The 27,656-nt window shown below is 41.8% G+C and overlaps 1 protein-coding gene across 3 annotated transcripts in view; it reads left to right on the plus strand.

Annotated features, from left to right (window-relative positions):
• Nucleotides 1-26,413, plus strand: part of LOC148881162 (protein ARV 2-like) — a 50,405-nt gene extending 23,992 nt beyond the window's left edge. The window contains exons 8-10 of one of the 3 annotated variants that reach the window (XM_088963454.1): nt 769-835; nt 1,035-1,110; nt 26,114-26,413. In XM_088963454.1, coding sequence (XP_088819580.1) covers nt 769-835; nt 1,035-1,110; nt 26,114-26,247 — 277 coding nt within the window. In that variant the 3' untranslated portion in view covers nt 26,248-26,413. Of the gene's footprint in view, nt 1-768; nt 836-1,034; nt 1,111-23,783; nt 24,223-26,113 lie in introns of those variants that run through there. The other 2 variants (XM_088963456.1, XM_088963455.1) reach the window with 2 other exon arrangements.
• The last annotated feature ends 1,243 nt before the right edge of the window (nt 26,414-27,656 follow it).

The following is a 27,656-nucleotide window of genomic DNA, read 5'->3' on the forward strand; positions in this document are numbered from 1 at the left end:
GACTGATTCACATCTGTTCTAAATCCAACCCATTGATATCCCTACCTTGACACTTTCTAACTCCCGTTTATGGTACCTTAGGTAGCTGTACATTGGAATCATTTGGTCTCAGATAATTCAACTTTTAACGTAGTTGTGCAATTTCATGTTTGACACTTATTCCTGCCATGTCTTGTCTGTATATGGACAGCATGGACACTTTGTCATCTAGAAGATTATGCCCAGATGTTTTTTGGAGTTGCAATATGTTGCTGGTTTTTATGTCACCTGACTCACCTAATGATTAGAGAGTGCTTATTAGATTTCCGTGAAGAGAGAAGATAAATTTCTTTGGATTTGATTGTTTAGCCAATAGCTGTGTTATATGACCTAGAAGAATAATTCAATTTCATTAGCAGTGTTTCCCCATGTGCTATAAATTGCTGGATCTTACTAAACTTCAACAATTGTTTACTTTCCCTGTTTATAGAAGTTAACATGCATATGGTGATTAACTGTGAAAGTCTTGTTAGTTATTGTTCTTTCTAGGGGAAACAACATCCTCCTACTTAGTAGTAAACATGTTTTTCTCAGGGAAATAGTTGCTATTAATTTTTAATTTATTTGTGTGCACTGATTGGTTTATTGAAGAGCAAAAATTAAGAAATAGGCTTGCATTATTTGAGATTTTCTTGTTTTTGTTAATTGGGAATTAAGTCTTGTATGTTCTTTTTTGTACATACACAAATGAGAAAATATGGTGGTTTATTGCTCTAGTTAATTGCACAGGTACAAAGACATTTTATTGGCCATTGTTGTTTCAAGCTACTTCAAGGTTTTTTTCATAGCCATGATGGTATATTAGCATTTAGTTTTATTTATACATTTTAATCTCCACTATAGACATAGTTCTTTTAATTGATCAAAAAAAAAAAGGACATAGTTCTTTTTTGTGTTATACTCTTTAATCAGGTTATCTTTTTGTCTTAGCAAAAGAGTTGTCATTTTTTTCCATTGTTGTCATATCTAATAAATTTGGCATTAAAATTGTACAGGTTTGGGAATTTCCAGCTTCTGTTGTCTTTATCATTGATGGTTTTGTCCTATCTTCAAATGTTGTGGCTTTGAAAGGTCAGAAGTATAGGCTTTTGCATTATAGAAATGTAGTTTTGTTTTTCTTGGGGTTATAATTTTGAAATGGCTACCACGTCATTGAAAAACTTGCAGCCCCTTTCCCATATATATACTTTCACATTTTACATATAGAGTTCCTCAAAAGATAATATGGCGGGTTTTGGAGAAGATAGGAGTGCCAAATAGGTATCTGGACTTGATTAAGAACATGCATGAAGGTGCAACAACTAACGTTATAACACATATGGGAGACATCAGACTTTTCTATCACAATGGACTTCACCATGGCTCAGCATGTGGTCCTATGGTGTTTGTTGTTTGCTGATGCCATAGTATTAATTGATGAAACTTTTTACCAAAACAATTTTGATGAAATGAAAAAGAGGAATTAAATTTAAAATTGGATTTATGGACAAATGCTTTAGAAAAAAAAAGATTTTAAAATAATTAGGACTAAAATGGAGCAAAAAAAAGGACTAAAACAGAATATGTAAGTTTAACAATAATAGGAGTGAAATCAGGGTACTCTTAGTATTGGAGACCAATGGATTTCAATGTTTTCAACCTGTGGTTGAACCAACTAGTTGGACAGGCTGACTTGTTACCCGGCCATGTTTCTGGGTCTGATTAGCCCCTAAATTGTTTACATGTAAAAAGAAGTTTACTCAGTCAATGACCTGACGACCTAACCAGTTGAACCTTTTAACTATTTGACCTGATCAATGGATCGTGGGTTAGAAATTAATTTTCTTTTTCTTTTTTGTTGTATTTTATCCATTTCCATTATTAGTAATATTAATTTCTCATTTATTACATTTTTTTACTTGATATGATGAATGTATAATATTGGAGGCATACTGCATTTTTATCTTTTTATTATTTGATTTATGATATTACAGGTTGACCCATTCGACCCAATGTTGGGATGGATGAATGAGAATACTAGAAGGGATAGAGTTAAAAATAAATCCATTTGATGGAACATAAGAGTTGCTCCTTAGTTGGAATTTGAGGGGTTTGAGTAGTGCAAGGAAAATAACAACTATTAAAGAGGTGGTAAGAAAATTCAACCTGGATGTGGTTTTGCTTCAGGAGTCCAAAAGAATGGATTTTGATAGCAGGTAGGCAAGGAGTATATGGGGATCTAAGGGAATAAAATGGGTGGCTGCTCCCTCATGGGGATCTTCTGGTGGGATAGTAACACTATGGAAAGAGGATGCAATGGTAGGGTTGGAGGAATTAATAGGTGATCACTCAGTTTCAATGGAATTTAGGTAGGTGGAAGATGGATTTGAATGGGTGTTAACTAATTTATACGGCCCCAATGACTATAGGCAAAGGAAGAAACAGTGGGAGGAATTGAGTGATGTAAGGGGCTTATGGGATGGACCTTGGTGTGTGGGAGGGGACTTTACTATGGTGACATTTGCAGGAGAAACCAATAACCCTAGACAGAGTGTGATTACCAGCATGAGAAAATTCAAGCAGTTTGTGGTTACCTTTGAGCTTAAAGAGATATCTCTCCTAAATAATAACTTTACTTGGTCCGATCTTCAATTAAGTCCAATCTGCTCCAAGCTGGACAGGTTCTTGTTTTCCTTAGACTGGGAGGAGCACTGGGAAAATTTGACATCTAGAGCTCTCCCTAGGCTCATTTTAGACCACTGACCTATAATGTTGTGTAAGGAGGAAGTGAGAGGCAAACCCCTTTTAGGTTTGAGAATATGTGGTTACTTAAGCCAGGGTTCACTGAGAAAATCAGAGAATGGTGGAAGCACTACAATCCTTCGGTAATTTGGGATGGTATGAGATTCCACAAGAAGTTACAATATCTAAAATCTCAAGTAAAAGAGTGGAGCCTTTTGGAGTTTGGGAGATTGGAGGAAAGAAAGCAAGGTTTGATGGAGCAGATTGAGGATTTGGATACAAAAGAAGATAGGGAGACTAGATGGAATCTGAGAAGGCAACTAGAGGACCTTTTGCATAAAGAGGAAATAAGTTGGAAAAAGAAATCGAGGTGCAAATGGTTAAAGGAGGGAGACAAAAATACGAAATTGTTCCACTTTGTGGCAAATGGTAGGAGGAGAAAGAATTTTATTTAAAATTGGAAGTTGAGGGTGCAATTTTATTTGAACTGATAGAGATAGCCTAGGCCTTTGTATATCACTTCCAATCCATCTTCAGAAGGCCTTTAAATGGAAAGGTTTGGGTTGATGGACTGGAATGACCGAATTTGGGAGAAGAGAGAAGGGAGTATTTAGAGAGGAGTTTTTGAATTGGAAGAAGTAAAGGAAGCAATTTTCTCAATGGGCGGATCTAAAGCTCCAAGCCCTAATGGCTTCACAATGGCTTTCTACCAAGGTTGTTGGGAAAATTTGAAACAGGATTTGATGTCAGTTTTTGATGAGTTTCATAGAAGAGGGCTAATTAATCCGGGGTTGAATTCCACATTTATTACTTTGGTCCCAAGGAAGAAAGAGGCTTCACACTCGAGAGATTTTAGGCCAATCATCTTGGTAAACAATTTGTATAAAATAATTGCAAAAGTTCCATCTCTTAGGATTAAGAGAGTTCTCCCTTCTATTATTGCACCTAACCAAGGTGTGTTTGTGGAAGGAAGATATATCATTGATCAAATTCTTATTGCAAGTGAGAGTTTGGAGAGCTTTAGGAAATCAAAGATGATGGGAGTGGTTTGCAAACTAGATCTAGAGAAGGCCAAATGCCTAGTGGATTGGTCCTTTTTGCTGGAGGTGTTGAGATGTTTTGGGTTTGGGAACAAATGGTGCAAATCGATTTGGGGTTGTGTTAGAAGTTTCCATTATTCTATTTTGGTTAATGGAACTGTTGTTGACTTTTTCCTTGCCTTGCGAGGGATAAGACAAGGTGACCCTCTCTCCCCTTTTTTGTTCACCCTGGTTGTAGATGTCCTTGGGAGACTAATTCAAAGAGCTGACTCGAGGAACTTATTGAGAGGCTGGAGGGAGGAAGTTCCACTCACCCACTTGCAATTTGCAGAGGATACTATGGACATAAATTGGATTAGAAGTTTAAAATTGACAATACAGCTCTTTGAGCAAATGTCTAATCTCAAGGTGAATTTTGGTAAGAGTTGTATTGTGGGGGTAAACATGGAGTAGAGGGTGGTAAGAGAATGCGTAGGTTTGCTAGGTTATGAAGTTTTGGATTGGTCTTTGACCTATTTAGGCCTCCCCTTAGGAGATAACCCCACGACAGAAAGCTTTTGGAACCCGGTGGTGGAAAGATTCGAAAAAAGACTTGCTTCTTAGAGGAAAAATTATCTTTCTTTAGGGGGGATAACTCTGATTAGGTCTGTTGAGATTGGGCCGATTTTAAGTTATTTGGCCCAACCTTGTTTTATTTTTATTTACTTAATTCAGTTAGGAAGTTATTGGGCCTTAGGCCCATTAGTTTATGTTTAGATAGTTGTGATTGTTCATCTACTTTAAGTAGCCGACCTACTAAGGGTACTATTGCACTTTTCTATTCTTTTTATAAAGTATATAAATCAAAGGGGGGGGGGACCAGATCTATTCAATTCTGGCGACATCCCACTCTTTTCTCTTCTTCTCTTCATTCTTTTGCTAAAACTCTTCTATTTCTTCTTTTCTTCACAAATATCACACTAAAACAACTTTCATCAACTTCTACTTGGTATCAAAGTAGGCCGAAAGCTACTTGAGCTGCTCCATCATGCAGCCCTAGATCGGCCGACTGCATGGTGAGGTGAGAGGCTGATCGAAGACCTTAGGTAAGCCTAGTTTTTGGATTTTTTGTTGGATCTATATTGACAGAAACTTATTCAGCTAAGGAAGTTTCATCGCAGGTGGAGGGTTTCAAAGAACGCTTGACTTCTCTACATTCTGATGTGGATGGCTTGCGTGATGAGATAACAACTGGACTGTCGAAGATCACATCATTGGAAGGAGGCGTTCAAGACTTGGTAAGGCGTTTTGATTTGTTGCTGCAGCAACAATCTTTGTCATCTCCTTTGTCTACAAGTGACAATGTTCCTCCTGTATCCGCATCAAGTCGTGCGGCTGACAAAGGGGAGTGATGTAACCATTTCTGGTCACGTACCAATTTTTTATGATGTATAATTTTTTTTGGCTATGTACCTCGTTATTTGACCCAGTGGTGACGTGCCTTGGTGATGAGCTACTTGGTGGCGAGCTCCCTAGTGGAGAATTGCCTGGTGGCGAGCTCCCTGGTGGCGAACTGCCTGGTGGCGAACTCCCTGGTGGCGAACTGCCTGGTATCGAACTGCTTGGTGGCAAACTGCCTGGTGGCGAGCTCCCTGGTGGACTCGTCATTTGACTTGCTCCTAGGCTGCCTGCAACTCAGAGGATGGTGGAGCTCCCTGGTGCAGCGCAACCAGATTACCCTCCGCATGAGGTGATTTCCTCTCCTTTGTAGGCGGCGGGAGCTGAGGGACCTGTGAGAACTGAATCAGAGGACCCGGGGGTATTTTCCCGGCGGGGACTCTCCGATGCCTAAGTTAGCATTCTGATTACAGAGAGCTTGGAGAGAAATGAGAGAGCTAGAGAGCAGGGGTTACCATCCTTTTTTTCTCTTCTTGGCTTTTGGGGTCGGAGTCCTTATATAGTGGTGTCCTCGCGGGTTAGGTGGGTGAAAAGTCTTCAAACGTAAGACTTGTCATATCCCGTAAGAACCGGGGTACGGTGGTGAACTCCTCGAGTTTGTTAGGCTGGCGCTTGTGTCAGGCGGCCAGGTCGGCGCCTGGGCCAGGTTGTCAGGTCGACGCCTGTGTCAGTTGGTGGGTCGGTGTCTGGGCCAGGTTGTCAGGTCGGCGCCTGTGTTAGTCGACGGGTCGGTATCTGGGCCAGGTTGTCAGGTAGATCTTCCTGCGATATGCTAAACTACTCTTCTGTACCGAGCTACCCTACAAGTGGCGAGCTGCCCGGGGGAGATATGCCGAGCTGCTTGTGGCGAGCTTTGCCGAGCTGCCTGGCTCCTTGGTGGCGAGCTCCTTGGAGAGTTGCCTAGCTCCTTGGCGAGCTCTTTGGTGAGCTACCGAGCTCCTTGGCGAGCTCCTTGGTGAGCTACCGAGCTCGCGGGGTATGCCGTTATGGTTCATCGGTGGGCGTCTTATGGGTTGCCAGGTCGGCCAGGTCGGCTAGGTCGGTGCCTCGGCAGGACACCGACTTGGTAAGTTGTTGCCTGGGTGTCGCCTAGTTGTAACGAGGTGCCATGTGTTGCAATTTTCACTGGAGGGCCAAATCTGTCCTCATCATTTGCCCCCCACTCCCGAGCTGAGAGTAACTCAGCGAAGGGAGTAGATTTCTTTTGGCCCGTAAGTTGACGAGCTAGTAAGTGCTGATCCAATTCTTTAGGCTTTGGGAGCTGCCTGTATGCGGCGAGCTGCCAGTAAGGAGAGGGGGTCTCCGCTAGTTCAGTAGTGTAGCCCTTAGGCTCTGGGGCAACTTATAGTTCACTTTTGCTGATTTTGCTCCTGTTGAGGAAGCGACTGGATATTTAGCAATAGTGTGGCCCGTAGGCTTTGGGAGTGACTCGTAGTCTACTCTTCTTTGACTTTTGCTCGTGCTGGAGAGGCGACCGGGTCTTAAGCAGTAATGTGGCCCGTAGGCTTTGGGAGTGACTCGTAGTCTACTCTTTTTTGACTTTACCCGTGCCGGAGAGGCGATCGGGTCTTAAGCAGTAATGTGGCTTGTAGGCTTTGCCTATGAGGTGTCGAGCTATGATTGTGCTGCATTGGCTTCGTAATGCCGGTCACCCACTCCTACAAGAAGCTACTAGGAGCTCGACCTTCGGGGCAACACTACTAACTTTAGGTCGCCAGCTCACACGGGAGCTTAGGAAGGCTCGACCGGTAAGGGCGCCTATGTAGTCTGCTGGCCGCCAACTCCCGCGGAAGCCACAAAGTGCTCATCTTTGTAGGGGGGACCTTGTGGAGAGGACTGATGAGGCATTATCTGAATATTGAAAGTAAGGTTGGTAGAGCTACTTAGTTTGTGAGCTCCTTGCATAGTCTTTGAGTTCATAAAAAATGTAAACTATAAGGCGATAGCTTCAATTTCTAAAAAGTGAGGACTTAGCTTTGGTAAGATGAGAACTTAGCTTTTGTAGGATGAGAACTTAGCTTTGTGTAGCGTGTTCCCATAGACGGCGCCAATTGATGTAACCGTTTCTGGTCACGTACCAATTTTTTGTGATGTATAATTTTTTTTGGCTAAGTACCTCGTTATTTGACCTGGTGGTGACGTGCCTTGGTGATGAACTACTTGGTGGCGAACTCCCTGGTGGAGAGCTACCTGGTGGCGAGCTCCCTGGTGGCGAACTGGCTGGTGGCGAACTGTCTGGTGGCGAGCTCCCTGGTGGCGAACTGCCTGGTGGCGAGCTCCCTGGTGGCGAGCTCCCTGGTGGACTCGTCCTTTGACCTGCTCCTAGGCGGCCTACAACTCAGAGAATGGTGGAGCTCGCCAGTGCAGCGCAACCCGACTACCCTCTGCATGAGGTGATTTCCTCTCCTTAGTAGGCGGTGGGAGCTGAGGGACTTGCGAGAACTGAATCAGAGGACCCGAGGGTATTTTCTTGACGGGGACTCTCCGATACCTAAGTTAGCATTCTGATTACAGAGAGCTTGGAGAGAAATGAGAGAGCTAGAGAGCAGGGGTTACCATCATTTTTTTCTCTTCTTGGCTTTGGGGGTCGGAGTCCTTATATAGTGGTGTCCTCGCGGGTTAGGTGGGTAAGCCTTCAAACGGTAAGACTCGTCATATCCCGTCAGAACCAGGGTACGGTGGTGAACTCCTCGAGGTTGTCAGGCTGGCGCTTGTGTCAGGCGGCCAGGTTGTCAGGTCGGAGCTTGTGTTAGTCGGCGGGTCGGTGTCTGGGCTAGGTTGTTAGGTCGGTGCCTGTGTCAGTCAGGGGGTCGGTGTCTGGGCTAGGTTGTCAAGCAGGAGATCTTCCTGCGATATGCCAAACTACTCTTCTGTACCGAGCTACCCTACAAGTGGCGAGCTGCCCGGGGGAGTTATGCCGAGCTGCTTGGCTCCTTGGTGGCGAGCTCCTTGGAGAGCTGCCTAGCTCCTTGGCGAGCTCTTTGGTGAGCTACCGAGCTCCTTAGCCAGCTCCTTGGTGAGTTACCGAGCTCGCGGGGTATGCCGTTATGGTTCATCGGTGGGCGTCTTATGGGTTGCCAGGTCAGCCAGGTCGGTGCCCCGGCGGGACACCAACCTGGTAAGTTGTTGCCTGGGTGTCGCCTAGTTGTCACGAGGTGCCACGTGTTGCAATTTCACTTGAGGGCCAAATCTGCCCTCATTAGGAAGGGTGTAGCTTTCTCAACGTCCCCTTCAATGACAGTCCCGGAACATACTTCTGATTCACTTCCTCGGAAGTTGGAGCTGCCTATTTTTGATGGGGAAAGTCCAGACGACTGGCTTTTTCGCGCAGAGCGCTATTTTGAGATTAACGGCTTGCTTCCGACGGAACATCTGCGGGCAACGGTGGTCTGTAATGCACTGGCGTGGTATTATTGGGGAATGGTCGGCGACCCTTTTGTGGCTGGGCAGAATTCAAGGAACTCCTCCTTGAACGTTTCCGATCAACTTAGGAGGGAAATTCGCTACAGTTGCTAGTTAACTAGTTGAGCTTATACATTAGACCCTTTTTCAGCAAACTAGACAAACCCACAGAATGCACCTCGGGGATCGTCAAAGATCTAAAAAAAAAAAGAAGAGAGAAAAGAAAACAAAAGAAAGAGAGAAAGAGGTTGCCCAAGGGGGATTTGCTCGACCTATGATTCTTCAATATACAATGTGCAGTCGATAACGAAATGAAGGGAGGCCATCCTTGGCCATTTGTTTAGCCTTAGGCATTCAATCCTGATAGTATGTAGTAAAACCCCTATTTGGCCCTTTGAGCATCCCTGTCAACTATTTTTCACAATAAACATTTTCCAGCGAGTGGGCATCAAAACAAGCAAAAAAAAAAAAAAAGAAAAAGAGAGAGGAAAAAGGGAATGAAATTTTGGTAATTCTATTGATAATGATAGTGGGGGCAATACGGAGAATCAAGAAACAGTTAGAAGAGATTGGGGCAGCTACGATGGTTTTATCGTTACGGGATCTTTTATGATGACACCCACATATAGTTTTGATTTTTCTACCCTCTCCTAGTAGAGGAAGAATAGAGGGCCGAACTGTGTGGGCTGTGGTTGTTGTGTGTGGCTGTTGTGTGTGAAGCGGCTGTTGTGTGTGGACTACTCTCCTAGTCGCATGGGTGTTACTTCAGCGATAAGGTAAGAGATTTCAGTGCATGATATCTGTTATGGATTAAATATGAGGTGTGTTTCAGATCATTTGCTAGGGTTTCGGCCAGTAAGCATTAGGGTTTATGCTGGTTTCTTTGTGCATTTTGAAGGAAGAGATATGATCATATAGTGGTGAGATTTCAGGTAGTTGTAAGAGTAGATTTTGTGGTGTGAGCACACTTTTCAGCAACAAGTGCTGGAATCAGTGTGAAAGGTGTGATCTAGGGTTTGTGGTGTAAAGAGCACACATTCCAACAACAATTAGTGCTGCAATCAGTGTGACAGGTGTGACCTAGTGGTGTGTAGTGTGCAGATCTCAATGATAATAGAATTCAGCATGTGTGCAGAATTGATGATAACATAATGGGAGACAATAATGATTATAAACCTAGTGTGATGGTGCCTACAGACTACCTGAATGTTCAGATGACTTCCATTAAGTTAAATGGAGAGAATTATGTGCCTTGGGCTAAATCCATTGAAGTCTTTATGAAGGCAAAGAAGAAGGTAAAACACATGAGAGAGGAGAAACCCTCCTGTGACTCTCACGAGTATGAAGACTAGGAGCAAGAGGACGCTCAGATCATCACATGGTTGTGGAGCAGTATGGAACCCAAGATTAGTGTGAACTTCATGTTCCTTGATACTACCAAAGATGTGTGGGACCATGCGAAGAAATTGTATTCGGGGCAGGACAATACAACCATAGTTTATCAGCTTTATCAAGAGTACTTTAATCTGCAACAAGGCAATCAGAGTCTTGAGGAGTACTATGCCAACATGAGGAACATACGTAATGAGTTGAATGTCTATCATCCTCTCACTTCTGATGTCAAGATTCAACAACAACAGAGAGAGCAGCTTGATGTGACTAGATTTTTGGTGGGACTAAAGTCTGAATATGAACCAGTGTGGGCTTAGATATTAGGGGGATCGGCTCTTTCGTCCCTAGAAGAGGTATTTGCTCAATTTCGGAGGCCGTGGTGGTAGAAGTGGAGCTCGGGGAGCTCAGTCTAGCTGTGGTGGTGGTAGTTGTTCTGCATATGGCCGAAGTGGCAATAGTGGGTCTACTTATAATCGTGGTGGTGGTCGTATTAGGAGCAGAGATTAAGGGGGAGCGCGTGGTAGAGGACGTAGCTCAGCCCGAGGAAGTGCATTCATTGTGGTATGGATGGACATACCATCAACTATTGTTATGATCTACATGGTCCTCCCTCAACCTGGGCCAATCATGCCGCAACCGGTTACTCAAGTTCCAGCTTTAGACAGAAGAATCATTCATCTAACTAGTTGCCTCCTACCACAGATGGTCCTATGAAGGAGATGGTGAGTGTTCCCCGCGATGAATATGAGAGGTTTATCCAATCACAGCAGAACACGACGACTTTTGCTCACTCAAGTATGGCTTGTCTGGCATCTACACCCAATCCCTAGATCATTGACTCTGGAGCCTCCGATCACATGACTGGAACTCCAGGTGTGTTTTCCTCATCTCATTGCTCAACATCACAATCTGTCACCCTTGCTAATGGTTCCACATCCTCAATTTGTGGTGTTGGTAACGTTGACCTAGATCATGTATCCCTCTCATCAGTTCTGTATGTTCCTAAATTGCTTTTTAACCTTATGTCTGTTAGTAAGCTGACCAAATCACTTAACTGCTCCATTACCTTTTATCCTTCTAGTCTTTTAGGATCTCAAGATGGGGTTGAAGATTGGTGGAGGGCATGAAGCATGTGGACTGTATTATTTTGACGGTGGTGGTGGTAAAACTTCAACAGCTCTCCAGTCATCTCTTTCTCCTCTCCAGTGGCACTGCCGATTTGAAGTCCTTGGTTCCGTCCTTGAGTAAGTTTTCTGTTTTGAATTGTTAGTCGTGTCAGTTTGGGAAACACCATCGTGTTCCCTTTAGTTCTAAGGTTGATAACCGTGTGTCGAGTCCTTTTTCTTTAGTTCATTCAGATGTTTGGAGTCTTTATAAAGTAATGTCATATAATGTATACAAATATTTTGTCATTTTTGTGGATGATTTTTCAAGGATGATGTGGCTCTATTTAATGAAAGAAACAAGTGAATTGTTTACCATTTTTCAAAAATTTTATGCTGAAATTTGTAACCAATTTGGTACCCACATTAAAGTTTTTCGTTTTGATAACGGCCGCGAATATTTATCCTCATCATTTCAGACCTCGTGTACCTACACCCCACAACAAAACGGGGTGGCTGAGAGAATGAATCGCCATCTCCTTGAAACAACAAGATCCCTAATGCATCAAATGCATGTTCCCAAACCTTTTTGGAGTGATGCAGTGCTTACCTCTTGTTTTCTGATTAATCGGATGCCCACGTTCATCCTTGATGGTCAGTCTCCGTTTCAGGTCTTGTTTCCCACTTTGTCTCCGTTCCCTCTTATGCCGAGAGTTTTTGGGTGTGTCTGTTTTGTCCATAATCTGGGTCCCGGGAACAACAAGTTTGATGCCCGTTCTCTCAAGTGCATCTTCCTTGGCTATTCTCGGACCCAGAAAGGGTATAGGTGTTACCATCCTGGTTCTCGACGGTCCTTTGTGTGTGCCGATGTCAGTTTCTTTGAGTCTACTCTATTCTTTTTGGGGTCTGGTGATGCTTCTTCCTCCTCATCACCTCCTCTTCCACTTCCCGTTGTTGATCCTCCTCCCTTTGTTCCAGTCGTGACCAAATCCTTGCCTCCGGTGCCACCACCTATTGAACATCCACCTATCCGTCATGTGTATACACATCGCCCACGTGCACCAGCTACTACTCCGGCTACATCCTCGTCGACGGATCCGGCACCAGACCCCCACTCAGCATCTGAGATTGACCTATCCATTGCTTTGAGGAAAGGTAAACATACTTGCACCCTTCATCCCATTTCTAATTATGTTTCTCTTACCCACCTTTCCGCTTCCCATTGCTAGTTTGTTACATTGTTATCCTCAGTTATTGTTCCTAAAGATGTCTAGGAAGCCCTTGCCTCTCTAGGGTGGTGCCGTGCCATGGAAGAAGAACTACCTAATGGTAGTGTTGAACGCCTGAATGCGCGATTAGTTGCAAAAGGGTACTCCCAAACCTATGGCATTGACTACACAGAGACCTTCCCACCGGTTGCTAAGATAGGATCAGTTCGTGTTGTGATCTCTCTTGCAGCCATGTATGAGTGGACACTATATCAGCTTGATATCAAGAATGCCTTTTTGCATGGTGACTTACTCGAGGAGGTCTACATGTAGCTACCTCCAAGGTTTGTTGCTCAAGGGGAGGATGGTAAGCTGTGCAGACTAAGGAAGGCTATATATGGGCTTAAACAATCTCCTCGAACATGGTTTGGTAGGTTCAGTGAGGTGGTAAATAAGTTTGGTATGAAACAGTGCAAAGTTGACCATTCTATATTTAGTCATGACTCTCCGCGAGGAAAAATACTGTTGGTGGTGTATGTAGATGATATTGTTTTTACTGGGAATGATAACATTGGTATTGATAGGCTGAATACTTATCTGCATGATCACTTTCAGACAAAGGATCTGGGGAAACTGAAATACTTCTTAGGGATAGAGGTAGCGAGATTCAAGTATGGGATTAACCTGTGCCAGAGGAAGTATGTGCTTGATTTGTTGGAAGAAACAGGCTTGTTGGGTGCCAAACCAGCTGAAACACCCATGGACACAAATACCAAGCTAAGCAGTGATATGGGTGAAGTGTTTGAAGACCCTGGCAGATACCGACGGCTTGTGGGCAAACTGAACTACCTAACCATTACTAGACCAGACATCTCATTTGCAGTTAGTGTGGTAAGCCAGTTCATGCAAAAACCCCTGATTCCTCATTGGAATGCGGTTCTGAGAATTGTGAAGTATCTAAAAGGGGCCCTGGGTCGCGGTCTGATATACAAGAGTGGGGGAAAACTTGAAATAGAAGGGTATTCTAATGCTTATTGGGCCGGTTCTATGTTTGATAGGCGGTCTACTACGGGCTATTACACGTTTCTAGGAGGTAACCTGGTGACATGGAAAAGTAAGAAGCAGACGGTTGTGGCAAGAAGTAGTGTAGAAGCAGAATATAGGGCTATGGCGCATACCGCTTGTGAATTAGTGTGGCTAAGGAACCTTCTACAGGAAGTAGGGTACAACATTAACACTCCAATAAAGCTCTATTGTGATAATCAGGCTGCAATTCATATCTCTTCTAATCCAGTGTTTCATGAAAGAACCAAGCACATCGAGGTTGACTGTCACTTTCTGAGGGAGAAGGTGCTGAATGGAGAGCTAGACACTACACATGTTAATACGAGAAATCAGTGGGCTGTCTTATTTACAAAAGGCTTGAGTCGGGGAAGAGTAGACTACATATGTAACAAGCTGGGAGTATATGATATATACTTACTAGCTTGAGGGGGAGTGTTAGCGTAGAGGTATTTCTGTCATTATACCTTGATTGATGTTGCTGATCTATAATGTTGTGTTGAAACATGTGCTCTTAACTTAAGTAAGGGCACATAGGTCTTTTCAGTCATGTTTTAATAATAATATAAATACTTATTGGCCGACCAGGAGAAGTTATGTTGACTCTTTTAGTGTCGAACTAGAATTCTCTCCTCTCTTTCTCTCTTTCTCTCTTTTTCTCCTTTATCACTTTTTCTTCTTCTACATAACTGAACTCAATCAGGCCGAACTCTAAGGCAGACCTGAATTATAACATGTCCTAATAAACATGACCTCCTCGATCTTGGAAAAATCGACAAATCAGCACTAGATAGACCTATTCGGCCGGCGATGAAGAATCATAATTGTCAAGTATCAACTTCATTGCCCACATTTTTTGTTCAACAAAAACAAAAAAAAAGAAGAGGAGAGAGAAAAAAAAGAAAAAAAAACTGGGGCAGACCCCCTGTGATGAGCCTTTCCTTACAGCAAATCCCATGTTCAACATTTCGTAGTTCTATCATGTAGGCTTTTGAATTCAATGAGTTTTGAGTAATGATCGGATACACGCTCATTTGATGCAAACCGGATGTAGCCCATTCAGTGCATACTCGACTTTTATCTTGGCTTTACTATCACATCATATCCTTTTGCTTACTAAGAAAATTTCATCGGTCATGTCAACCCCTATGCCTTTACTCGCGTTAGAAATCCCATTTGTAAATCTCCTTTCTTTGACCAACACTAGTTTCAGTTGAATAAATTGAGATGATATAAATGATATTAAAAAAAAAACAACAAACAACAGAAAAAAAGAGAAAAAAAAAGAAGAAAAAAGAAGAAAAGATAGAATGAAATGAATGATATTTGAAACTCTTATTTTACAAAAAACAAAAAAACTACCAAAACAAAACTAAAGAATGATTGTTGGTGTTTTGTGATTGTGCTTTGCAAGAATTTTTAACCTTTGTCTTACTGATTAATTTGTCCCTAACATGATTTTCTTAGTGATAGATTTACTTTAATCCTGATTTTCGCAAATTTCCCTGATCCAGATTTTCAGATTTACTTTTAGTCAAATTTTCACAGTTTTATCCCAGATCTAGATTTCGCAGATTTATTTTAATCCAGTTTCGTAGATCTAGATGTACTTAAATCCAAATTTTCCTAGATCCAGATTTCCTAGATTTATTTTAATTTAGTTTTTCACAGATTTCCCAAATCTAGATTTCACAAATTTACTTCAATCCAGTTTTTTCGCAGATTTTCTCAAATCCAGATTTCCTAGCTTTACTTCAATTCAGTTTTTCGCAGATTTCCCAGATCCAGAACTTTAATCATGCTTTCCGTAGATTTCCCAGATCCAGAATTCCTAGATTTGCTTTAATTCAGTTCTTCACAGTTTTACCCCAGATCCAGATTTCGCAGATTTACTTTAATCCAGTTTTTCACAGATTTTCCTAGATCCAGATTTCCCAGGTTTACTATTCAGTTCTTCACAGTTTTACCCCAGATCCAGATTTCGCAGATTTACTTTAATTCAGTTTTTACAGATTTTCCTAAATCCAGATTTCCCAGATTTACTTTAATTCAGTTTTTCGCAGATTTTCCCAGATTTACTTAAATTCAGTTTTTGTAGATTCTCCCCAATCCAATTTTCACAGATTTCCCAGATTTAATCATGTTTTTCATAGACTTCCCAGATCTAGATTTCTCAGATTTAATTTAATCATGTGTTTTATAGACTTCCCATATCCAAATTTCCCATGTTTACTTTTAGTTCAGTTTTCACTGTTTTACCCCAGATCTATATTTTCCAGATTTACTTTAATCCACTTTTTCGTAGATTTTCCCAGATTTACTTTAATTCAGTTTTTCGTAGATTTTCCCATATTTACTTTATTCAGTTTTTGTAGATTATCCCAGATCCAGATTACCCAGATTTACTTTAATTCAGTTTTTGTAGAATACCCTAGATCCAGATTTCACAGATTTCCCTGATCCAGATTTCCCAGATTTAATTTTATCCTGTTTTTTTGTAGATTTCCTAGATCCAGATTTCGCAGATTTACTTCAATCCAGTTTTTTGCATATTTTCCCAGATCCAAATTTCCCAGATTTACTTAATTCAGTTTTTCGTAGATTTTACCAGATCCAGATTTCTTAGATTTACTTTAATTCAGTTTTTGTAGATTATCCCATATCTAGATTTCATAGATTTACTTTAATCCAGCATTTTTTTTTTTGCAGATTTACTTTAATCCAGTTTTTGCAATATTCTAACTAGATCCAGTGTTTGTAGATTTACTTATATCCAATTTTCACAGATGCACCCAGATCTAGTTTTCGAAGATGTACCTTGATTTCGCAAGGTTTCTGATGCCTAGGAGTGGTCTCTTCTCCAAATAGTTTTCGTTTTATCTATTTTCTTTCAAGGCAAATGTACCCTCATCTCGAAGGTTCTTGATACCTAGGAAAGGTCGCTTTACCAAGAATGAAACTGGCCTGAACACGATGAAACGATGCTGCAGAAGAACTCTTTGTTTTCACCTTTTTCTTGCCATAATCCTCTATCCTCGGCTCACCCCTTTACAAAGCTTGCCTTTCGCAAAAATCTATGCTTATTTTGGTATTTGTTGTTCTGTAGTTTCCTACCTCACAACAAAGAAGGGCAACTGTCTGTCAGCACCCGGTTAGACCCTTCCAATCTCTCTAAAACACCTAAAAACCCAGAAAACCCAAATTTCACCCTTAGAGCCCTCAGATCCACCGTTAAACCTACCCGATACCTATCTAATGGCCCTAATCAACCCCTAGCCACACCTTAACCATTAAATCAAACACAACCATCATATCCCAAGCACCCCTAAACACCTGCCTGTAAAATTTCATCCCAAAACACCTTTGCTTACCCCTCCATCATACCAAGATTCCATTTTGGGGCTCTAGATTAGTCGAATCCAGCCCTTTCCAGATCTTCCTAACCTGGGCCCAGTTGGGCCAATATTACCCCACTAATCAATCCAAAATCCCCAAAAACCTGCCAAATTTTAGCCAAAATTACCCACATTTACCCTTCCATCTAAAAAGATTCCATTTCTACCAATTTCATTAGCCCATGGACACAAAACCCTCTCCGTAGTCAGACCCATGTCAACCTTCCATGTGCTGACCCAAAAATCCCCACTATTGAATCAGAAACCCGACTTGACCCCATTAAACCTAGTTTGACCTATTTTCCCAAAATTACAAAAATACCCTCTTAGACCTAGTTTGATCCATTTCCTCAAAATTACCAAAATCCCTAACCAAATTCCCAAATTACCCATTGCACCGAATTCCCGAATTACCCCTTTTACCAAATTCCCAAAATACCCCTTCTTTCAAAATTACCCTTGCAAACGTTAAATTTTGGTAGAAACCACCCTTGCCCTCCTGTTAAATAGGGACCATCTTTCCCAAGAAGAGGGGGGTCGAGAGGGGAAGCTTGAGAAAGGGGTCTTATTCTCTGGCACTGAGAACTGAGAGCCGAGAGAGAGAGAGAGAGAGAAGAAGAAGAAGAAGAGGAGAAGAGAGAGAGCTCGAGTGAGAGAAGAAACTTAAGAGGGAGTTCGAGTGAGAAGAGAAAGGGGGAAGTCCAAGAGTTGAGAGCTACGAGAGTTGAGAGGGAGTTTGAGTGAAAAGAGAAAATAGAGAGAGTTAAGAGCCGAGAGCCTCGAGAAAGAGAAAGGCGGAGACCGAATTAATGGAGGGGCGGCACTGTTGATCGTCTCCTCTCTTCGAACCCAAAACTAAAATAGCAGCGGCATTGCTTATCGTCTCCTCTCTTCAAACCCAAAACCTGAATAGCAGCAGCACTGTTAATCATATTCTCATGGAAAAAGAAGTAGCAACGACGTGTCTACTTAGAGCTCTCTTCTCTCTCTTTGTTCCTTCTTCTCCCATTCGTCTTCTTCCTCCTGGTTTTCTCTGTTTTTGTTATGGATCGCCGCTACAACTCTTAGCAGCGGCGATCTGCCCAGTCAACCTTCCTGTCCTCAATTCCCTGTATTAGCCGAGTAGAAATCCCTCCAATACCCGTTGCTCGCGGCTGCCTTCTTTCCAGTCTCAGACCAAACTCCGCCTAGGCAATAGTGGCTTCCCGTTGTAATTCTGTTCACCAGCATCAATAATGACCGAAACATCTCCATTTGAAAGCTGTTTTTGACAAAAAGCGGAACCTAGAGCTTTATTGCAGCATCGAAAATCTGACTCATAGGCCACAAGAGGTAAAATCCGTTACCTCATCTCCTTTCCTCTGCTTGAAGTAATTCAGTCTTAGTTTATCTTTTTATTTGCTTTATTTATTTGCTTGTTTATTTCTTTTATTGTCGTTTTGCTTGCTCCTGTGATTGTCTTATTGGTTCTGTTCTGGAATCAGTGTTCTCTGGTAACAAAGAGGCTTAGCTTGCTTCTTCGCTCTTCAAACCAGTTTGCTGAGTCCGAAGGTGGGGGTTCTGATAGAAAAGGAGTGAGGGATTCCTCATCCTTTTGTGCTCAGGCCCTTGCATCCAAAAGGGACTGGCAGAAGAAGGAAACACTATGCTCTTTAGAGTTGCTAGAGAACCCGATTCTTAGATACCTCGTAAGCCGAAAAGGGAACTACAGTATTCACACCGACCAGAGAGAGGGGTGCCTAATCACTTCCCTCTCTCTTTCTCGACTTGCCCAGAATGGCCTTGTCCTGGTTGATTGGTATGGAGTCTCTAATTTTAAATGATTTCGTAAAATTTAAATCCGGGAGATCCATCACTCTCCATTATTAATTCCTGATGGGTGGCAACCCCATTCATTTGGCCATGAAGTGAACTGCCGGTTTTCCCGATGTTCAAACCTGCCAAACAGAACTGAAATGGTAGCAGATAAAACACTGAGAAATCAAACTGTAACATTGAGAAACCAACACCACTGTTGATATTGAATGCCAATCTTGAAATGTGGAGGCATGACGCGAGGCGTTCCATTACCTAGAGGCGTGAGGCGTAGTTCAGAACGTAAGAGGTGTAAACCTCCCTAGGAGGGGGGTCAGGAGGAAGGAGGAAGAAGAGAATATACATAAAATCTCTACTGAAATATGTTTGGCGTGTCTGATCTTAAATTATGAAATCAATGTAGAACATGTTTACTTTTAAAGAGAATATACATAAATAGAATGAAAACTGAGATGGGAAGCCCTGAAAACTGTAAAATCTTTACATTTTCATTCAATTATGTGGCAAGGAAGAAATGTACCTGATGAGGGCAGATTTGGCCCTTCGCACATCATGACATGTTGCTTCTCAGAACATTTTGACGACACCTCGGCACCACGAGGGCGACACAACTCGGGCACCTCGTTTAGAGCCGACCTGTGGTACCTCTTCGTTACTGGTCCAACGTACCTCGACGTGAGGAGTGACCTCCTTCGAACACTTATCCAACTCGACTAAGGTCTAGGTGGCGACCTGTGAGACGTGCTCGCCAACCTCCGTGTGCATCCCGTCACTCCCGGGTCTTCCAGAAGTCAACTCCTGCATCGAATGTTTCGAAGGAAATCGAATAAGGTACACAACTTGGTCTATGTGTGCCACTACCTTTCAGGACTTCGGACCGGCCAACCACGTCTTCCTAGAGATCTTGGACGCGGTGCGTGAAGCCCATGCCAAACAACGCCTATATAAAGGTCTCATTTCCAACCTCAGAAGGTATGTGCAACTTAGCTCTCACAACTCTCTAGTTCTCTAGTATTTTAGTTTTCTCTAAAATCTCCACATCGCTGACTTAAGCATCGGAGTGCCCACCCCGGGTAAAGCAACCCGGGCACTCTTAACACTGTCTCTTTGCAGGTCAACCTGGTAAACTAGCTGGCTCAATAATCGAGCCACCTTACAGTAGGGAACTCACCAGCTCAGGGTCTGAGCTGTCCTTCAGGAAGGAGCTGCCAAATCGCGCATCACCAATTGGCGCCGTCTGTGGGAAACGTACACAAAGGCTAAATTTTCACCTATGTTCTAAGCCTCAGGTAATGACATTCTCAAGCAACAACAATGTTATGATTCATGTCTGCCTTAGAGTTCAGCCTAGCTGAGTTTAGTTATGTAGAAGAAGAAAAGGTGATAAAGAAAGACAGAGAGAGAGAGAGAGAGAGAGAAGAGAGAATTCTGGTTCGAACTGATAGAGTCAACATAACTTCTCCCGGTCGGCCAATAAGTATTTATATTATTATTAAAACATGACTGAAAAGACCTATGTGCCCTTACTTAAGTTAAGAGCACATGTTTCAACACAACATTATAGATCAGCAACATCAATCAAGGTATAATGACAGAAATACCTCTACGCTAACACTCCCCCTCAAGCTAGTAAGTATATATCATATACTCCCAGCTTGGTCCTTGAAACACATCAGCAACAAGTAGACCGATCTAAGTAGGTCAGCCCCCCCATCTATCTAGCTCGATAGCGTTTTGATTGCTGCTACTACATTTAAATTGATCTCAAAGGATGTCGGCATCTCACTATCGAAATGAAAAAAAGAAAAAGAAAAGAGAAACGGAGGAAAGGAAGACTAGTTCGTTTTCAGCATTGCGATAGACATGCAAACTTGGTTGATTTCTTCACAGTCATTCTCCACCTCAGTTTCAGGCTTCGCATCGACCTTGTTGACTACTCCTTCGAGAACCTGCTTGAGGGACATCGCGTTGTAGTCTACATAAGTGGAGCGACTTGACGAGGCAGTCACGCAGTTGGAAGCTCCTCTTGAGGACATGGCGAACTTCGCTTTTGAGGTATTTGGCCAAATTGTAGAACTCCTTGACGGTTGCATCCCTAGTAAGGTAGATGTCCTCGAGGTCCCTGCTCCATCTCTCCTTGAGCGGATGAGTCCGCTCCTGTGCCCTGATAATCAAGATGACGAAGTCCTACGTAAGGCTTCATTCAACCCTTAGACTCTTCCGACCTGGGGAGCATATTGGACAGACGCCAACGAGCTCATCGAACCAGTCATTCCAGACCAAAAACCTACAGTGAGCTACTCTCTGCGCCAAACTGACCTCGTCTTGGGAGTGGGGGGCAATTGATGAGGGCAGATTTGGCCCTCCGCTGACATCGTGACACATGGAATCTCAAACTAGCTGGACGACACCCCGACACCACCAGGGCGATGGCTTGCCTTAGCCAAAACGATGGAAACCCAATTGCCGACCTACTAGAGACCCATCTGACGACCTACCTCTGCCGACCTGATGGAGTCCTAGTGGGGTCTAAGACAACGTTATCAAGAAGTGCAATAAGGCTCGAAATACTGTCGAAGTCTGAGTCCCTCAAATCGCTTCTTAGACCCAAGTTCCACCCAATCCCAGAAGTGGAAGAGATTCTGACCAGAACTCCTTCCCTCTGTTTGATTTGGTTGTTGGGGTGAACTTGGTTCAGTTGAAGCCTTATCAGTCCCTACATCTGGGGGAGACTTTGCTACAGTTTCCTTTCTAGGTGTTTTCTTGTAAACCTTCAAAGAAGAATCCTGCCTCTCCAAGCTGAAACTCTTTTCCTGCCTGTTTTCTGGAAAGGATTTGTTTGCAAGAATGGGTGTACCCTGATCATCCTTTAAAGCTGCTGCTAAGTTCCCTTCATCCTTGTGTGGCATGTCAGTTGTTGAAGTCTCTAACTTGTTAGCCTTGTCTTCCACCTTATTTCGCTTCTCCCTTTTCCACAACCTTCCAAAACACATATTTCTTCCTCTGGGAATAGAATACAGTGTTTAAGCTTTCATCTTCCCACAAGTCCTTCGAATCTTTCAAAATTTCACTTCCTATACTGATTGTGTCGTCTGTCTGAACCAAAGTCACTTTCAGCTTCAGATGACATCTCTGTATCCAGGTTTTCCAGGTCCCGCCTTCGAACTGACCTTGGATTGTAATGATCTTTGGAAGGTCGCAACAAATTTTTCAAAGGAACCCAGTGTAGTGAACTTGTTCTCTGGAAGCCTTAGAGGAGCTCAAAGAGGACGATGCTAGATGAATAAACTTGTCTAGCATCAGTCCATCCTCAGTCACGTGAGGTTTTAAAGAGACACCCCTTTCAGCTTGACCCAACGGCTCAACCTTCTTATAAACCGGTTCAAAGTCCTTGGCTCTACTGGTTTCTCCTTTTGGAAATGACAGTTGTAACTTGTTTGAATTTTTGACTCCAGAAAATAACACCTGGGCAAAAGATTTTTTTGCTGTCAGTCCCTTGCCTTGTAGCCCATGTATTTGACCTTCCTTACTGCCCATATCTTTTGAATAGGCGAAGTTTCACTTGCCTGTTTTAGTGAAACTTTCCATCTTCTTTTGAACCTCCAATCCTAGACAGCTGTGCAGGGCCTGTTCTTCCACCCATACATCTTCTTCCTGTCTGGCCTCTAACCATAGAGAAGCTTCAACCTGTAAAGACAGTCCTTCAACCTGAAGAGTAATCTTCCTAGGTATCTCTTCTGGTTTAACTCCATTTAACAGTAGAGCAACAGATCTTAAATCTCCTGAGAACTCCCCCACCAAACGAGCTCCACATAACAATGCAATGGAGACTGCAACATCATGTTTCCACAGGTGGAAAGGCAACCCAATCACCTTGACTGTCACTCCATCTTCAATGGCAAAAGTTTTTGAATTGGATGAAGGGGACCATCTATACAAAGTAAAGGACTCCTTGTCCTCTTGAATGCTTAGAGCCTCAACTTCCATCATGTTTTGAAGAGGATCAAGCACTGTCTTCATACTGTCAAAAGGGGTTAGAATAAATGTCTTCCTCAGTCCCAGCTTACTAATCAACAAATCTTCCATCTTCCTCCAATCCTTAAATCTGATTTTTAGCTTCAACCACTAACATATTGTTCCAGTGATCTCTGCTGAAATTTACGTTCAGTATTGGATTGCTGTTTCTGTTTGCCATGGCTAAGAAGTCCTGGTTAAGAGTCATTTCCTCCATCGATGGTGAGTTTCCAATAAGTATTCCCTCCACTACTTCTGCAGCTTTCACCGTCTTCTTCATTTCTTGGTTCCTTCGAACTAGAAAACTGGTTAAGATCTAAGTCACTCCTCCATCCTTGACTATTTTTCCCAGCAGGAAAACAGACCATTTGTTTCCTTCCTCTGTCAAAAAACTCTGAGAGAGATATGAATAAACCTTTTGCATTCTGGTTACTTTCCACCACATATTTCCTTCCAGACTGTGTGTTATTTTACTTGCAGCACGTCTGCTTTCATTTTGTTGCTGCTTCTTGCAAAAACTCCTTCAGCCATTCAACTATCTCCAAGCCTTCTACCTGAACTGTAGCTTTCTTCAGCTCCCTTATCTTCAAGCTATGACACCCTTTGATTCTTATTTCTTCAAACATAAAGTCTTTAGCCTCCACTTTCAGGGCTTTCCTCCACCTTGTTGCCTCCACAAAGCCCTGTGAGCTTCCCATGATTTTTCACCTTTCCTCCACCAAGATTTTCTTCTTCAGGGGAAAGGAAAACATTATCAGCTACAATCTTTCCATCCTCCGTGTCCTAATTGTTCTTTTTTCATATTCAGTATGAGTCTCATACAGGGGATAAAATCAAATTTTGGTCGGATTTCGTTGGGGAGAACTACCTCTTAAAGATAGATCTTATTGCCTTTTTCTATTGTCTTCTGATAAAATGGCCTTGGTTTTAAACTACATTACTTCATCTGCTCATAGTTCATCCTGGAACCTTAACAATAGAAGAGATCTCAAGGAAAATGAGATATTTACATGTAAAAGTGCCATGTATAGAATAGTTGTACTATTTTAGCAAGACGATAATTGTTGAGTTCAATTTGGTTGTATTATTTCTGTTAAAACTTTATTACTTAAAAACTGAGGATCAACTGGGGATTTTTTGTCTCCCTGACTGCAGATTGAAGGTTGTAACCTTCTGTTCACCTACTTAGAAGGAAAAAAGAATATTAGTGGAGCAATACGTGAGATCCAATAGTGGAGGAAGAGGTGATTAGAGTTTATAGTGCCTGCAAGGTTAACACTTATCAATGTTGCTGATGCTTTCTCACAGTTGGGTTAGGGTTGAGGTCGTGGGCAAACCAACCCAACATGTACTCATGCTTGCATAATATTATACAAATATGTTTGTGTATGTATGCATGTGTATGCATGTACGCATATATTCATGTACATCAGTGTTTTAAAAACCAACCTGGAGGCTGGATTGTTTTTGCCTCTTGGTTGGCGGGTCAATGTTTCGACTGTCCCGGTTGAACAGGTCAGACCGTGATGCATCAGCATATTTCATATATACACCCTACATGTAATATAATGTATATAAGTATTCTTTTGTCTAACTTGTATTTTTTATTTCTGTTTTTAATTTTTCTATTTACAAAAATGCTAAAATTGGGATTTGAGGCCAAAAAAGGGGGTTTATTTATTTTTGACAAAAATGGCGGGGCAAGGTGCCAAAGGCGCCTTGGGACGCATAGATCTCAAAAAGTTTTCCAAATAAATAAAACAAACAACTAAATGCAAAGTTATGGCCTTCACAAGTTTTGTGGTGTAACCTGTGACACTGATGACCTGGTCAAATGAGTCGATGGTTCAACTGCTCACATGGATGGTTTTTGACCAAGTAAAAAACTTTTGGTGAAAAGATGGGTTTTAGGTAAATCAGACCCAGAATCATGATTGCGTGATGGTTCAACCATCTGGGTCAACTGCAGGTTGTAAACACTGATGGGTTGTAGGTATCATTCTTACTTGGCTAACCTGTATCAAACCTGACCTCAGTTCAACCCAATGACATCGGGTTGGGCTAGGGTTATGCTGGTATTTTTTTTTTTTTGTAGAGGCTGGGGGTTCAATAACTCAAGTTGAGTGAGGGTTGACCTTAACCCAACCTAACCCTGCCCACCTCTAACTCTGCAGTAATTTCATATTCTTTGGCAAGTTTCTAGAACTTATTCAAAAACTAGTGTTTTGTATTCCCTTTTCCCTTTTATTTGGTTTTTTTTTTTTTCGGGGGGCGTGGGAGGGTAGCACATATGGTTGCTCTTGCTGCATCACATCCTTGAGTTTAGCCAAAAAGTTTTTTGATGCTGTCTTTTACCATAAATGAGATACTAGAGCATTTTTGGCTTGCTAAGCTCAGCATGGATCAATTGTTTCTCCTTGGCCAGTCTTGGGTATATACTAGGACTGTTTACAATAACCTTTCTAAGATATATTTTTTCACGAGAAGACATTATATTATGTAATGTTTAACCACGTGTAGGGATCTTAGGCCATTGGCCCATTGCTTGGTGCAATTATAAAATTTGATGTCGACAAGCATGACAATGTAGGTTTGAGTCTAAGAACAGTCACATTACTGGTAAAAATTCTGAATGTTAGGTTTTTTTCCAGTCTACCCCTCCTAAGACCCCATTATTTACTCCTGAATGTAGGTTTCCAGTCTATCCCATCCTATTTCACCTAAGCTTTTTGTGTCATTTACTCCTGATTGGAGACCAAGATATTAGTTCCATAACTAATTTGGTAATCCATAGAGAGTGGTGAATAGGATGTGACCCATAGGTTTAAGGCTGAGGTGAATGAAAATGGTCTATATAACCAATTAAAAGAATAGAAATGGTACATCACGGGCTAACAAGTATGAGAACATGGGTTCAAGTCTAAGAGTAGTTACTTCGTGCAACAAAAGGAATGAAAGAAAAAGAAAGCTGATAATTAGGTCCATATCCAGTCTGCCAACTCCCACAACCCTAGATGATTGGGACCAAAGGCCAGTAATATTGTGGAATGAGGGTGCTGAGATGGACCGAGGCAGTCAGATGAGAAATGAGCATGTCAGTAGCTTCATTAAGTGAGAAAAGGGGAAAAGTAGACTTGAGATGGTTTGCGTGTGCACATAGAAAACCACTTTTCCCACCAATAAGAAAAGCGATATGATGGATTTTGAAGAGTCTACTTTGTCACTTCATAAGATTGAAGGAACTGCCAATTTTGTGTTTCATATGATTGACATGATGAAATCGACACAGTAGCTATATGCAAAGAATGCTTCTAATGCATGTGATCATTAACAAAAATCTGAAAGTATATTGGATTTCAAATGCTCTTTCATGTCGCTCAAAATATATTTCTATATAGTTTATTTGCAAGGTAGGTAGGCGAACGAATTTATCAATTATCTCCTATTATCATGGTCTTACATGAAGTGACTCTTTTGAGGTGCAGTGGTGACTCATTCAGCAATGGCTAGATGCATCGGAGTATGCTTCATTGCACATGCTTCAAAGTTCTTGGGCAACCGGGTCCTAGAGGTTCCTTTGTCAATATCATTAAGATATTTTAGCATCTTGGGTTGTTAATATTCTATTCATATCTTTTCCTGGCTACTAGATCCAAAATTTTATTTTAATGTTTTTGCACCTGTGCATCTTTTATAGGACGAATGGTGCAGATCGATCATTTTATTAATATGTGGTGCAGATTGATTATATTATTAATATGTGGAAACCACAATCTTTTATAGGACGAATGATCTCTGCCACAAACTTTGTGAGACCTGATGGATCAGTGTCATAACCGGAATCGCTTACCAATAAAGGTGTCCTGTGTGGTAACAGGTCATTCTCATATCACATATTTCCACATAATCAACTACCCAATAATCAATTAATCATGAAATAGGAATAATAGAAATTGTGTAACAACGATGCAAGCTAGAGCTGTAAGTCGTAACAGACTTGCCTTGTGACTTTTCATGTTTGACAGAAAAAAAAAAACTATAAATTCAACAGACGCAGAAAAAGATGCATCAAGTTCCATCAACTTGGTGGCAAATGCGAATGTTCGAATACCACCACCAAGCACCAAACAAGATGAAGAGTTTTCGGCCAACTGGCTAAGGCATGAGACCTACACACACTATAAGAAAAAGAAAATCACTTTATCAAAACAAATGACAACATTCTTGACCCAAAAAGATGCGCAGAGACGTTAGATTCGAGTTCAAATCAGCTCCCCACAAGATTGTCCCCCACATCTCACAGCACATCGCCACCTTGTATTGGGAATATCTCTCGATGGTGACATCATCATTTTTGATATTATCATCGGAGATGTTCCCAATACACAACAGGAATGTGATGTAGAACGTTGTGGGGGGCTGATTTGATCTCATTAGATTCAAACCCATGACTTGCCAGCACGGCATTCAACCAGTCCAAAAAATACTGCAATTAATTTATAGCTTTCCAATTATGGTCCCCACTCCCCAGTAATATAATACATTGCCCATAATTTTGCTTTAGTGCTCTCCATTAAAAGATAAAAAAAAAAAAAAGTAAACAGCCACCTGAAGCTATAACAAACTTGTTATTAAAAAAACATGAAAAAAAATCAAATGAGGCTGACTTCATATTAGTGTTAAACCCAGCATCACAAGAAAATTAGAATTGAAACTAGATGATTGCTGAGATTCATGAGAATCAATAGAATTGAAACTAGGATCAATAATTTAATCCACACATCTCAGATATCCATTGACGAGATTTTTAACAATTATCAAACACAATCTCTTTCTTGACACATCAGATTTATAATTCTCATAATAAAAAGATAGAGTTTAACGCCCTTTTTTGTCAATGATCCAATTTTTATTTCCAAGTATGCCCCTTTGAATTCCTTGTTTGTCTATTTTGGATTTATTCTCTCTATTCTTTTTGTTTTACTCTATCTACACACACATGGATATGGGAGATGTTTCTAATGCACA

Source organism: Nelumbo lutea, chromosome 1 (genome assembly GCF_056320005.1).
Source record: "Nelumbo lutea isolate HS-2025 chromosome 1, American lotus-T2T, whole genome shotgun sequence".
NCBI classification, from domain to species: domain Eukaryota; kingdom Viridiplantae; phylum Streptophyta; class Magnoliopsida; order Proteales; family Nelumbonaceae; genus Nelumbo; species Nelumbo lutea.